The 13898-nt window shown below is 41.6% G+C and overlaps 1 protein-coding gene across 2 annotated transcripts in view; it reads right to left on the bottom strand.

Moving 5' to 3' along the window:
- RABGAP1L (RAB GTPase activating protein 1 like) overlaps positions 1 to 13898 on the bottom strand; it is a 133943-nt gene that overhangs the window by 54172 nt on the left and 65873 nt on the right. For both annotated transcript variants that reach the window (XM_033151247.1, XM_033151248.1), the window contains exons 15-18: positions 13229 to 13303; positions 10988 to 11113; positions 9250 to 9393; positions 6639 to 6680 (exon numbers count right to left, since the gene is read on the bottom strand). In XM_033151247.1, coding sequence (XP_033007138.1) covers positions 6639 to 6680; positions 9250 to 9393; positions 10988 to 11113; positions 13229 to 13303 — 387 coding nt within the window. The remainder of the gene's footprint in view (positions 1 to 6638; positions 6681 to 9249; positions 9394 to 10987; positions 11114 to 13228; positions 13304 to 13898) is intronic.

Here is a 13898-nt window from a genome sequence, read left to right as displayed (position 1 = left end):
AAGCTCAGGCCAGTTGTAAAGCTGCAAAGAGAAAAAGGATGAGCTCATTGCAATCCTAGATTCGTGACAAGCGTGTCTAAGCTGCTGCTGCCGCCTCTTGCTGTGAATCAGTAATGAAGGGGTAGAAAAGGAGGGGGAAGGGAGAGGCGGAGGTAGGTGAATGAGCATGCAGAGGGTGTCTCAGAGGAGAATGCTGTAATAAGAAGCCAATAGTGAGCTCTTGGACAGATGAGCTCCCCTCCCAATCCACCTTCCGTCTCTACATTAGTCTGACAGCTACCCAAGCCCGCAGACACATTGTAGTCTCAGTGTCTCTTGCTTGGAAGAAGTCAGACTGATAGCCACCCAAAATACTGGCCTCAATAAATATCTGCTTTCAAATAAAGATCCGATCCTGCCTAGGCATACCAAAGCGGGGGGGGGGGGAAGAGAGATCGCTGTACGAATGCAAGACCAATGGAAGAACAAAACAGCTGGGCGCTACTGGTGCATGATCATCTGAAATGGCATAGACTGTATCCCTATTCTCTGCACAGCACTAAGTTACAGCTTCCATGGTGGAAAAGCTTCAGAGCTGCTGGGGGTGGGTGGGAATAGAGAATTGCTCTAAAAACGTAAAATAAGCATGCTGGGTAAAAGGAGCAATACTGATTGGAAAATGTGATGTAGCAAAACTGTTGAGTACTTAACTTCAAAGGATAGTTTCATTGTTTCACAATACTGATTTTTTTCCTGAAATTGCTAAACATTCAGATGTAAATCTAATCTAACAAATTTAAAGTGCCAGATTATTTAGACTTCATTTTCTTTTCTTCATTGTAGACTTTAAATTCTTTTCTTCATTGTAGACTTTAAATCTGTTGTCTATAAAAGACATTATATTCGTAGTCACCTTGTTTTTAACAACATCTGTATTTCTCATTAAAGAGCCTATTGCCTGTAGATAACCCATGAGCCACATATTACATGCCCATATTGTCATGTCACAGATTTCAATGTGGCTGGGATAAAATCAGATGTCTCTGTCTCCTGGACAAATATACTGCTTGATTTGCTTATATTAGCCATGACACAGACACACATACACAGACACCATGACCATGTGTACCATAATTACCAAGAATTCGCCTCAATAAGGGGAATGCGGGATTCTGCATATGAAACTAGTTTTATGTATATTCTGGGTGGTGAGTGCACTTTTTTTAATTTAAAAAACTACCCCTCCAACCAGCCCTGACCCAATTGGGAGGGGGTAGATACACCACCATCATGTGACTAAAGAAGAACATCTAAAACAAAGGTTTATCAACAAGGAGAAATTATTTAAAGTATATTAAATCCAGCTAATCGCCGAAGACAAACATAGATGAAGACTGGTGATTTTCTGGAATGGAGCAGAAATTATCTTATCAAAGAGTGATTACAAAAAGCAGTATGGGTATAGCACAAGATCACAGACCATATACACCTACAGAAAACAGTGTTGTGAATTTGATGATTATTGTAAATGAATTTCTCACTATAATTCTATCTAACTTGACCATATACAGGTGAAACTCGAAAAATTAGAATATTGTGGAAAAGTTCATTTCTTTCAGTAATTCAACTTAAAAGGTGAAACTAATATATGAGATAGACTCATGGCATGCAAAGCGAGATATGCCAAGCCTTTATTTGTTATAATTGTGATGATTATGGCGTACAGCTGATGAGAACCCCAAATTAACAATTTCAACTTTGGGGTTTTCATCAGCTGTGTGCCGTAATCATCACAATTATAACAAGCAAAGGCTTGACATATCTCGCTTTGCATGTCATGAGTCTATCTCATATATTAAACTCCAGTAGCTAATGAAAACAATTGCTTACATAAATGGACTTTTCCATGATATTCTAATTTTTTGAGTTTCACCTGTAATTCTTGATTCCATTCCTAAGCTTCATGTCATTACTAATAGGATAAAATCACAACAATTCTACTTATATAAAGGCAGCAGGCAGGTCTGTTCTCTCCCCTAGCTTACTGTTCAGCAAAACCCCAGACTTAAAGGATTAAAACGTAAAGATTCTGAACATAAACTTGCCCTATGTGATTAAGATGCCATTTTATTTCTTGTTGACCCTGAAACTTCATTAAAATAATAACCTGCCCTTCACCCTAAGATCCCAGGCCAGGCTGCAACCATTAAAACACTAGGTTAAAAACAGTTTAAAACCACTGTGAATAAGGATCCTCTCATCCATGACTTGATTACGGATGAGAAGGCCGATCTGGCCTGCATCACTGAGACCTGGGTGGATGAGCAGGGTAGAGTTGGCCTCACCCAGATGTGCCCACCTGGGTACTCAGTGCAAGACTTGAGGGTCGGGTAGGGAGAGTTGCTGTGGTCTTTAGAGATATTCTCTCTCTCTCTCTCTCTCTCTCTCTCTCTCTCTCCCCGTCCAGTCGGCAAGAGGGACTCTAGAGTGTGTTCCTTGCGTTGAGCAATCAGGACAGATTAGGGATTCTGCTGGTTTACCACCCGCCTTGCTGCCCAGCAGTTTCCCTGCCAAAGCTGACAGAGCTGGTCTTGGAGGCAGTGTTGAAGACTCCCAGACTGTTGGTTCTGGGGGGCTTCAACATCCATGCGGAGTTGACCGGCTCTGGGGTGGCTCAGGACTTCATGGCTGCCATGATGACTATGAGGCTGTCCCAACATGTCAATGGCCCAACACACGTGGCAAGCCACACTCTGGACCTTATTTTATCAACTGGGCAGGAAGAAGGTGATCTGAGGGATATTGACACCAGTCCCTTATCATGGTCAGATCACTTCCTGATGACATTTAGGCTTTCAGCACCTTTACCCCTCCACAGAGGCAGGGGACCTATTAGGATGGTCTGCCCTCAAGAGACTGATGAAGTCAATGGGCTTCCAGACAGCTCTGGGGGATTTCCCACCCGATAGGACTGTTGCTCCCGTCGAAACTCTGGCTGACCCTCTGCAACAACCGAATGGCTCAGACCAGTGACACAATCACTCCTGAAAGCCAATGTGGTGTAGTGGTTAAGAGCGGTAGACTCGTAATCTGGGGAACCGGGTTCGCATCTCCGCTCCTCCACATGCAGCTGCTGGGTGACCTTGGGCTAGCCACACTTCTCTGAAGTCTCTCAGCCCCACTCACCTCACAGAGTGGTTTGTTGTGGGGGAGGAAGGGAGAGGAGAATGTTAGCCGCTTTGAGACTCCTTCAGGTAGTGATAAAGCAGGATATCAAATCCAAACTCTTCCTGCGCGCCCTCTTTCACTTTGTGAAACCCGTTTGGCTCCTTGGTATACTGGAACACGAGTGGAGGAAAAATCTGGTTGAATGCAATCCAACACTTGAGGGCTCATCATCAAGTCTACCTAGTGGCAGTGAAGGCTGAAAAGAAGGACTACTTTGCTTCCTCCATTGCATCCTCATTGTGCCGTCCAGCAGAGCTTTTCTGGCTAATGCGGGGCCCGTTACAGTGTGGCTCGAAGGAGGTGGCAGAACTAACAGCTGCTCACTGTTACTTGTTTGCAAAGCATTTTGAGGATAAAATTGCTTGCATCCATCGGGACCTGGCCTCTGCTGTTACAGCAGATGAATCTCAAGGGGTGTCCAGAGCACAGTCTAGACCTGTTGTGTTGGACAAGTTTCAGTTGGTATGGCTCAATAATGCAGACCCTTGGGCCGTCACCACCCTGTGCTAACATCCTATTTTGATTGCAAACTGAACTCAACCACCCAATTACAGGTAGGTAGCCGTGTTGGTCTGCCATAGTCAAAACAAAATAAAATAAAAAATTCCTTCCAGTAGCACCTTAGAGACCAACTAAGTTTGTTCTTGGTATGAGCTTTCGTGTGCATGCACACTTCTGAAGAATCTGAAGAAGAATCTGAAGGTATCTGAGGAAGTGTGCATGCACACGAAAGCTCATACCAAGAACAAATTTAGTTGGTCTCTAAGGTGCTACTGGAAGGAATTTTTTATTTTATTTTGTTTCAACCACCCAAGTTCACTATTAGAAAGAATGGTTAAAAAAAAAAATTAAACCCACACCCCACAAACTAGGAGGCAATTGGGGGGGGGCAGGGAGAGGGTGATGGTGAGAGCAAGAAGAGGAAACTTCAAGTATGGAGAGGAAGAATGAACCATCTTCTTCAAGCCCATAACAATTTATAGGTCTGCTGGAGGAGATCAGAGATCAGGGGTGGTGGGCTGCATGATGTTAAGTTAGGAAAACTCCCCATTCCATTTACCACTTTCCAAATGCCTCCCCCGCCAATCTGCTATATAGCTATAACACTCTCAGATTTGGGTGGTGGTGGGAAGACTCTTTACATGAATCACACTTGTGCTCCGATTTCTGAAACAGCCTCCTCAATGTACAGAGTTCCTGGGTGAATGGCTGAGCTTAAAATATAAAACTGAGTCTCAGGAAAGGTTTACATACACTATCATAAAGGGACTGCAGTAAAGCAAATTATTATTTTCTTCTAGAATGAAATAGCCTTTTCCTATTAAAGAATACATGGGAGTGATGCAGAGTGTGTTTCTATGCCTCACGGCTGCAATCGACTGATACTTGGGCCAATTTCATTATATGATTTTGGAAACTGTAGTTTACTAACTTATAATCATTTAAATGATTTGTGGTGCCTTAAGAACTTATTTGGTGGCACAGTCTTTAGTAACCAAGAGCCCACTTCATCAGTTAGGAACACAGGAAGCTGCCTTGGTTCATTAAGGTCAGTATTATCTACCTCAGCATCTCCCAAAGTGTGTGTGTCATATGCAGGTGGGTCACGAGCTTTTTAGGCAAACCCCAAATATCTGTATTGGTATCTGAAGTAGTGTGCATGCACACGAAAGCTCATACCAAGAACAAACTTAGTTGGTCTCTAAGGTGCTACTGGAAGGATTTTTTATTATTTTTTATTTTGTTTTGCCCAAATACTTACTGTGTGTAATCTTTAACTGGTATGATAAATACCTCTTAAAAACATTTTGTTTTGTCGCGACATTATGCTGCATTGTCATTTATAACCAAACATCAGAATCACTCAAGTCTTCATTTTAATACTTGAGAACTGCTCCTTGGCAGCAGAGAAGACCTAAGGTCCAAACGTCATGTGACAGTAAGTTCAAGGGCTTCCAGTCAGAATGAACTCAGGCTTGCAAGAGAGGTTAAAAATAATTTTGAAAGGTTTCTTCGGCTATGTTGAAACAAGAGGAAGAACAAGCAAGTGGTAAGTCCCTTGCATGGGGAAGATGGAGAAGTGCTATTGGGTAACAGAGAGAAGACAGAACTGCTCAACACTTACACTGCCTGCCATCACCCAACAGGAAAGCAATGCCCAGTCTTGTGATGCAAGGAGGGAGCTGCAGCCCAAGATAGGAAAAGATGCAGTAAGGGAACACCTAGCTACTTTAAATGAATTCAAATCTCCAGGGCCTGGTGAACTGCACCTAAGGGTACTAAAGGAGCCTGCAGATGAAATCTCAGAGTCTCTGTCTGTAATCTTTGAGAATTTTGGAGAACAGATAAGATCCCTGTGGACTGGAGGCAGGCAAATGTTGCCTCCATATTCAAAAGGTGTGTGGGGCGGAGAGAGAGAGAGAGAAGGCCCAGGTAACTACCGACCATTGACAATGATAGCAGAGAAGGCCCTAGAACAGATAATTAAACAGTCTGTACCTGGTGTCTATGAAATATAGTCAAGCCAGAGCTGTGATCTCCCAGAGACTGAGTGATATTGCTAGACAAGAGGACATAGCCCTTGTGAAACCAGGGATGTTCCTGGGGGAGCAGATCTATCAGGTTACACCAGCTCCTTATCTCGCGGAAATCCACTATGTGGAATACCGTAGACTCCTCACAGTGGCTAGATTAAATGTCCTTGAATCTGCGGTGTTGTGGGGAAGGTACAGGGGAGTCCCATATGCCCAGAGAACTTGTCATTGTGCCCTGGGAGAGGTAGAGTCCACTGGTCATATTCTCCTGAGCTGCCCTTTCTATACAGATTTCAGGCAAAATCTTATAGCCCCACTCTTATCTCAATTTAGCTCTCTATCCAGATAAAGACAGGTTTTATATCTGTTGAATAATGTTATGGGAAAAATAGCTTCCTTGGTGGCCAAATTTCTTTTTTTAGCTCTTAAGCGTCGTAAGACTAAGATTGATTGCATTGACATGGGTTTATCTGTATAGCTTCATCTTAGTGCTGGCTATGTTTTATTCTAAAGTTCCTTTAGATGTTTTAGATGTTTTAATTCTGTATGGATAAATGTATCTTTTCTGACTGACGGTCGAATAAAGAATGATGATGATAAACAGACTGTGAGCACTTACTGGAATATACCGCCTGATATACAACATCTATACAACATCTATGAACTGTATGGGCAGGCTTCTAAAAGCCACCTAGCTATGGTGAATAAAAACTACCTCCTAGTCACAAGGCAGGGAAGCTTTTATAAACTGGCAGGGAGGCTATCAAGGAGCAACAAATGACAACACAAACATACATGGTCAGATAGGCTAGTAAAGTTGTAGTGAGTAATTTTTGTCGAGTTACTTGTAAGGCTGTGTGTGGACATAAAACCTGGAATAACACAAAAATGACTTACCTTTAGGAGAGCCAGTGCTACATTGAAGATTACATTCAGACCCTGAAAAAGAGAAATAAATGGTATTGATCCCATTTATAAATTTTAAAAACAGGGACACCCCGAAATACAAATATTTAAGAACTACTTCTGTGACCAATCAAAATTAACACAAGCAGCAAATCAAGCAGCAAAACTGTTCCTAGGCTGTATCATCACTCTGCAGGTAAATCATTATGGCTTACCTGTGAAAAAAGTATCTGTGAATACAAAACTAACACATTAAAGATTAACTCTTCTTATGTAGTTTTCTGCATTTGTTTATCATTCTGTTGTGTGATTCCCACTTTTAGTTTAAAGCAGAACAGCTCAGGGACAGTATTTTTGCTTCATCTGATGTTTATTTTCAAGGAAGGGTGGATTAATAGTATTCGTAAATAAATAAATAAATAAATAAATAAATAAATAAATAAATGAATAAAAGTGATGCTAAATTATTTTGCACAATCACTCACAAATGTTAGGGTCACATGGCTCCTCCTCCCCATATGACCCATGATCAGAAACTTAAAACTGCAGTGAGTGGCAATCCAGAGTTTGCCCTGAAACCAGGACTGCTAACTATGATTTGCTTTTAAGTGTGATTAGAATATTCTAATGGCAGAGCGCGGGGGGGGGGGAGGAAGGAAGGAAGTGACCTCAAGGCTCATGATTTAGCAGCTTACAAATGGTACCGGCCACAATCTGGTACAAAATTAAACATGCTAAAGTTGTATTCATTTAAATGGGGTCACAAATACAAAAGGAATATTTTTTTAATCATATAGTGTAAGCAAACCAGATTTCATCCACTAGAGGTCAGAATTGTAACAGTAATTAAACTCCAATAGCCAGCAGCAGTTACTTTACATATCCTGAACACAATGTGTTTACAAACAGTACAACAGGGGCCGGCAAGGTTTACCTCACCTGGACCGGTTCACTCCAGTGAAGATCGCTCGTGAGCCAGAACGCACACGTTTTTCCAGCGCAATTTCCGGCATCTGCGCATGCGCAGATGTGATTTCCAGCGCCACAGAAGCAAGTCCCTACACTGTGCTGCGCCAGTTTAGCGCAGCGCCTAGGGACTCGCAGAGCAGGCGGCTCAGTTCCGGGGCAGCTCAGGGGCTGGTTAAACAACCCCCGTGGGCCACTTGTGGCCCATGGGCCTTAGGTTGCCGACCCCTACAGTACAAGATGATGAATGATAATGGCTCAGTTCAAACGTAAAACCAAATCATGGTTTGGTGACCAGCAGTGTCGCTGTGGGGTCACACATTCCCTCTTCCTACCCATGTGGAAGCCATAGTCATAGTCTACTGGGCCATACAAATTGGTAAAACACACCTCAATCCATGCCCAAGCATTATTTCTCTGGGCTGCTACAAACATGTAACATGGCCAACCCCTACCCTACCCCACTCCCCCAAAACGACTTTGTGCATTTTGACAAACTGCAGAATGGGTTGGTATCCTCGTAACTATTTAGGTCTCTTTGTTAAAGCTCCTTAGATTTCTCTTTGTCACTTTCATTTAATTAATATATTCTGTGCTGCTGCTTTAGGCTATATACACAAATCAGACACAAACACCCTTTAGAAATTAGATTTCGAGGAAAGGGTACAATGCCAGTTCTTCTACATACTCTAGACACTAGGTTCATTTGTAGGGCTGGGCAATGTCAGGTTTTCAACATCAAGTTATATCACCAAGCCAACCAAACATCGTGACCTGGTGATACACCGCAATGTCGAAACAAGCAGCTGCAGTGGCCACCGGCCAGTATGAGGGGCAGAGCAATGACAGCTTCGCCCAGCAGTATAACATGGGTGAAGCCACCGCTGTGCCTGAGTCCCTCTGCTACTAGCGGCCCGAAGCTGGTGGCAGAGGACTCAGGAGCAGCGTCTGTTTTACCTGCAATATACTCGGGTGAAGCCCCCATCACGGTCTGCCCCTCATAGTGGTCCTGAGCAATGTATCGATACATCACCCAGGCCTACTCATTTGTTCATTTATGTCTCTGGGGCCTGCAAATCGTGAAATAACGTCTATGACTCTTTCCGGTCTGAATGTTGAAAGGTAAACTAAAGTGTATGAGACAAACTGATTTAAACTTCATAGTGTGTTTGGGGGTGGCACTCTGAAGCAGCCGAAACCACGTTTTTAGAAAGCAGATTTCTCCTTTAACAAGTAGCCTCAATTATTCAAACAAATCTTATAGCGGAGAAAGGGCATAATGTCAGAAAAATTATCCCACAATCATTCCAGCACTTTGCTGAATGGAACAATCCACCGTTTTCCTTTACCCTGTGTAGTGTTGTAGCATATCTCCCAACCTCCCTAAAGCCAATTTTGGAGGGTATGATGAGAGAAGAGGGGAGAAAACCCTGTTGCACTAGCAGGAGCCATTGCGCTACAGATGGCAGAGTAACCCACATTATTTTAAGACAACCGAGTAAGTGTAAGAGCATTCCCATATAATATTCTCATTTAATACAAGTAGTCTTCCTTCAGATCCAATAACAAGCTCAAGAAAAGTGGCAATTCATTTCATGCAAAGCAAGACTTCAGACTTAAGGTGGTTTTATTTTACCTCACAAAGGAGTAGATCAATTATGTGGAAGACCATGCAGAGTGGGAACTTGGCAGTGAAGAGGGTGAGAAACCACTGGGATGCATACATGTGGGCTTCCAAGTTCTGTTTCAAGAAATGATTATACAAATCCGGAAGCTGCTCCTAGAGGTAAAAGAGAAAGTTGACTCCATCTTCTGCTCTCTGAAGTATTTATTTCTAAGCAGGCTTCTAACAATGAAATACTTCGTTACAAATGCTAGCATGCCAAAATACATTTTAAGTTGATACCTTTTTTGCTATCCTTCTGCTTATCCTACTAATATACCTACAAACACGTACATTTTCTCATGATGAATGTCTGTGACACCTGGAGGGCACTCAACAACATTGGGATGGCGCCACCTCCTAGAGCAGATATGCAGGGTCCACAGCTAACCAAAAGAACAATTAAATCAGGGTTGAGTAATTAAATCACAGGAGACCCTACTTAGCTCCCCTACATGTACAGCAGAGGCAAAAGCCACCAACTCCTCCTGTAACTGGTTAGTCTCAGAAGGAAAGAAGGTTCGAGCCCCACACTGGGGGAAAAGATTCCTGCATTGCAGGGGTTTGGACCAGATGATTCTTGTAGTCCATTCCAACTCAATGATTCAATGACAAACGCCTTCTGGGAGTCTCAGAAAACAGAAATTCACTACAAGGGGAATTCTATTTCCTCATGCGGATCCCAGAGGACACTCAACAACACAGGGTTACATCACAGCAGTATACATTCTGCTTTTTTAATATTTTATTTTTCATCTTCACATTTTGCAATATAATCACACATCTGAATTTACAGATCCAATTGAAACATCCAATCACCGACCCCCCCCTTTCTGCGGTTACTTATGCTCAATGTTTCCCCACTGCATTTCCAGTTCATATCTATCTACTAGTCATCATTTATGTTGTATTTCAGTTATTGTCACTGCACGTTTTTACGTCAGTCCTGCTAGTGATTTAAGTTGTTTACAATAATTCTTCAGATAATCAATAAATTTTCCCCATTCTATATCAAAAAATCTCTCTTCTTGATTTCTTAAATCTTCCTGTAAATTTCGCCATTTCTGCACACTCCATCAGTTTTTGTTGCTAAACTTCCTTAGTTGGAACTGATTCTTCTTTCCATCTCTGGGCATACAATGTGCAGGCAGCCATGGAAGCATACCTACCGTAGATAGTTTGCTTTGTTCTTTGTGTACCTCTAAACCTATTATTCATAAAAGAACAGCTGGGGTGTTTGTTTGTTTTTACAAAATGTTATCTTCAGCATTTTTTTCAACTCATAAATAACTCAAACTGCGCCATTAAAATTCCACTCTGGAGTTCTTCCTCGGTACACAGTTGTAAACAACTTAAATCTTCCCACATTGAAAGAGATCAGGCATACATTCTGTCTCAGAATGAATGACACTTGCAAGCTACTTTGCCTGGAAGGCCAATATCTTCTCTCAAATTCAGCCTCTTTACCACATCTGTTCGGCAGCAGTTCATTCCCAACTGCATTACTCCATCAGCTCTCCTAGTCCAGTCCAGGAATAATTTTAAAGTCCATTCAGCCTCAGTTTGGGGGTGGGGGGAGCTTAGTAAAACCTTGTTAAATTCCTTGTTGAGCACACATCAGTTCTCGGGACAACACTAAAGGTTTCAATGGTCCCCTACCTTGGTTTAACGTTTTTATAATGTAAAGATGAATTCCTGAGCCAGAGCTTACCTGTATAAGTTTCTCCAACTGGTAAAATTTGCTGCGAAGATCTTCTAAGTTGTTTTTATAGAGGTCCCGCAGGCCATAGTCATACATTATCCTCACCAGCACACAGAATGCTTGCTCTTCAGGCATCTGCATGGAAACCATTTAAATGAACAAAGTGGCCCTCATGTGAGCTCTGTAGTGGTTTAGCCCTAGAATGTTATTGTACATAGAGGATTATATGCAAAGAGTGCAAAGCAAACAAACAAAAGCATTTCTCTAAATATTGCATTTGGAAATTACTTTTGTGAACAGCAAGTTCTGTTATTCTATAAATTATGGGCCATACAATACATGCACCTGCCATTTTAGTTATAGTACTAGTGATGCTGCTGAAGTGCAAATTTTCCTAGCTGACAAAATGCAAATATATTTCAAAGTGAACTCCCTCAAACCTGAAAATAATCTTCTAAACCTGTTCTATAAGCACAACGGGAGCCCTACCCGATGAAGTGTTTCAGTCCTAGTGACAGAGACTAACGCTAACAAACAAGTTAAGCATTTGTACATGTTTAGCAATGGAGCAATAAGGCCAAGGCAATCAACGCTCCACCTTCTGATCTTACAGATTCCAGGTTCCTAAGTAAACAAACTCAATAAATAGCAATTACAGATATAAAGGTAGAAAACCAGAAGTGTGAGTGCTGTCCAATGTGTTTCATGGAGGGTTACAGATGCACGTACCTCAAACTAACTTTTTCAGGAAAGGGGCATGAAGAACTGAAGCAAATAGTGGTGACAAGAGACAAAGTTCTAAGCTTTATAGGCAAATAAAAATCTTAAGAAACCATTGGGTCCTAACAATATCTACCTGAGAATTCTTGAAGAATTCAAATATGAAATTGCCGAAAACCTTACAAAAATACATAACTTGTCTCTCAGATCAGTTTCCACACCCAAGGACTGGAAAGTGGTAAATTTATCACCAGTTTTTAAATAGGAGATCCAGGGGATATAGTTAGCTTAATATCTGCTCTGGGGAAACTGGTGGAAATAATTACTGGATATAGAATTATCAAGCATTTTTAAAAAATGTTTTGTTGAGGAACCAACACAGGATTTACCTTTGCACAACCTATCCCAAAAATCTTTTAGAGTTTTCGAGAGGATCAAGAGACAGATGAGCGAATACATAATGTGCCCCATGGCTTTCAAACAGAGTTTGATACAGCTTGCCAAAGACTCCCGAGTAAGCTTTGCAACCATGCAGGGGCGTAGCAAGGTAAATTGGTACCCGGGGGCAAAAAAAAATGTCGCCCCCCCCCCAGGCATGGGAAGGTCAGGTGGTACCCAGTGCGGAAAATTTCTTGTCAACCCCCCCATTGATTCCCCCCCCCCCCGGCAAAAATGGTTTTACGTTATTTCATATTTTCTTACAAAGGAATAATAACAAGTAATAAAAAAACCTTTTATTTATATCCCACCCTCCCCTGCCGAAGTCGGGCTCAGGGTGGCTAACATCAGATACATAAAATTGGTATAAAATCAAACAATAATTAAATTACCTCTTAAAAACATCACAAAATCAAATTAAAGTCCAATTAGATAGCTTTCCACAGGGTTAGGGTTGGGAACAGTAAGTGTTCTCTGAACTGAAATTTCAGCCTTCGTGACATAACAGCCAAGTGAACAGCTATTTTGGTGGAGGAGGGTCAAGATATTAACCGATATGCATGAAATTTCATACATAGCTATATAATCTGTAGTATAGTAACATAAGACCTTCGGAGCAGGCATTTTCAAAAAAAAAATTCAAAAAACATTTCCCCAAAAAAAAAATTCAAAAAGAATTGTTCCTTGCTAATTTGTCACCCCCTCCATTATGGAACCCAGGGCGGACCGCCCCCCTTGCTACGCCCCTGCAACCATGGGATCAGAAAAAGGTTAAAGAGCAGGAAGCAGAGTGTAATAATAAATGGGCAATTCTCACAATGGAGGACATATACAAATGTGGAATGAGTATTACGCAGTGCCAGTTCTGCAGATGAAAGCAGTTGAGTGGGCAAATATGGGAGCTGAAAATGGAGGAAGCTAGAAGAAGCTAATCAAAGAACGAAGTAGTCCCTAGTTTCATTCTGGACAAAAGAAGCAGCAAGAAAAGAAAACAGGGAAGTGAATCTTACAAGTATTTGAGATATGGAAAGCAAAAGTATTTTAACTGCTTTGGCTCATTAAGCAAGAACATGATTTCCATGGTGTACTCACGTGCAGCAGCAGAACAGCAGCTAGAAAGGAATGACCCTGACAATAACCAATTTCTTCATCATACACTGAATATGCCTGTAATAAAAAGGCAAGTTTGATTACAATAATGAATAATGCCAGTCCATGATCACAATTCAGGTGATGGTACAGAGAGCAACGTGGTCTTTCCAGAATGGCCTGTTCTAGTGCTTTATTTAAAAAGGTGTAAACGTAAACCTTAGCCTGCAATGCTCCACTGCTATGACAGACTAGGTTGGACACTGAAGTAGCAGGCAATTGTCGTGACTTGCCCACAAAATGTTAATATGTTAAACGTTACTTATACACAGAACAAACTACATAAGCCGGCATCAGTCAAAAAAGGTGAGCATTAGATTCAAGTAAATATGGTTGCATTTTTCCACATGCAAAATTAATTGCCAAACAGAGAGAAAGAGACATTAAAGAACTGCTTTATTTCTTTAAGCAATCTGGGACTAATGAATTAAAGCAATCTGAACGCTATAGTGCTGTGATATTTCTTCTGCTTGCATTGCATTGCCCAAGGACCTCATCTATGTTTGAAAAAAATAATATCCTTTTACTAAAACATGATGAGAACAGGGAGCCCAAGATAGGAGTGCCCTTAAACATTCGTTCCTTTTTCCCACCACATCACACAATCCTCTTG

This window comes from Lacerta agilis, chromosome 6 (assembly GCF_009819535.1).
Source record: "Lacerta agilis isolate rLacAgi1 chromosome 6, rLacAgi1.pri, whole genome shotgun sequence".
Lineage (NCBI taxonomy): Eukaryota > Metazoa > Chordata > Lepidosauria > Squamata > Lacertidae > Lacerta > Lacerta agilis.
This window is presented reverse-complemented; position numbering and strand designations above follow the sequence as displayed.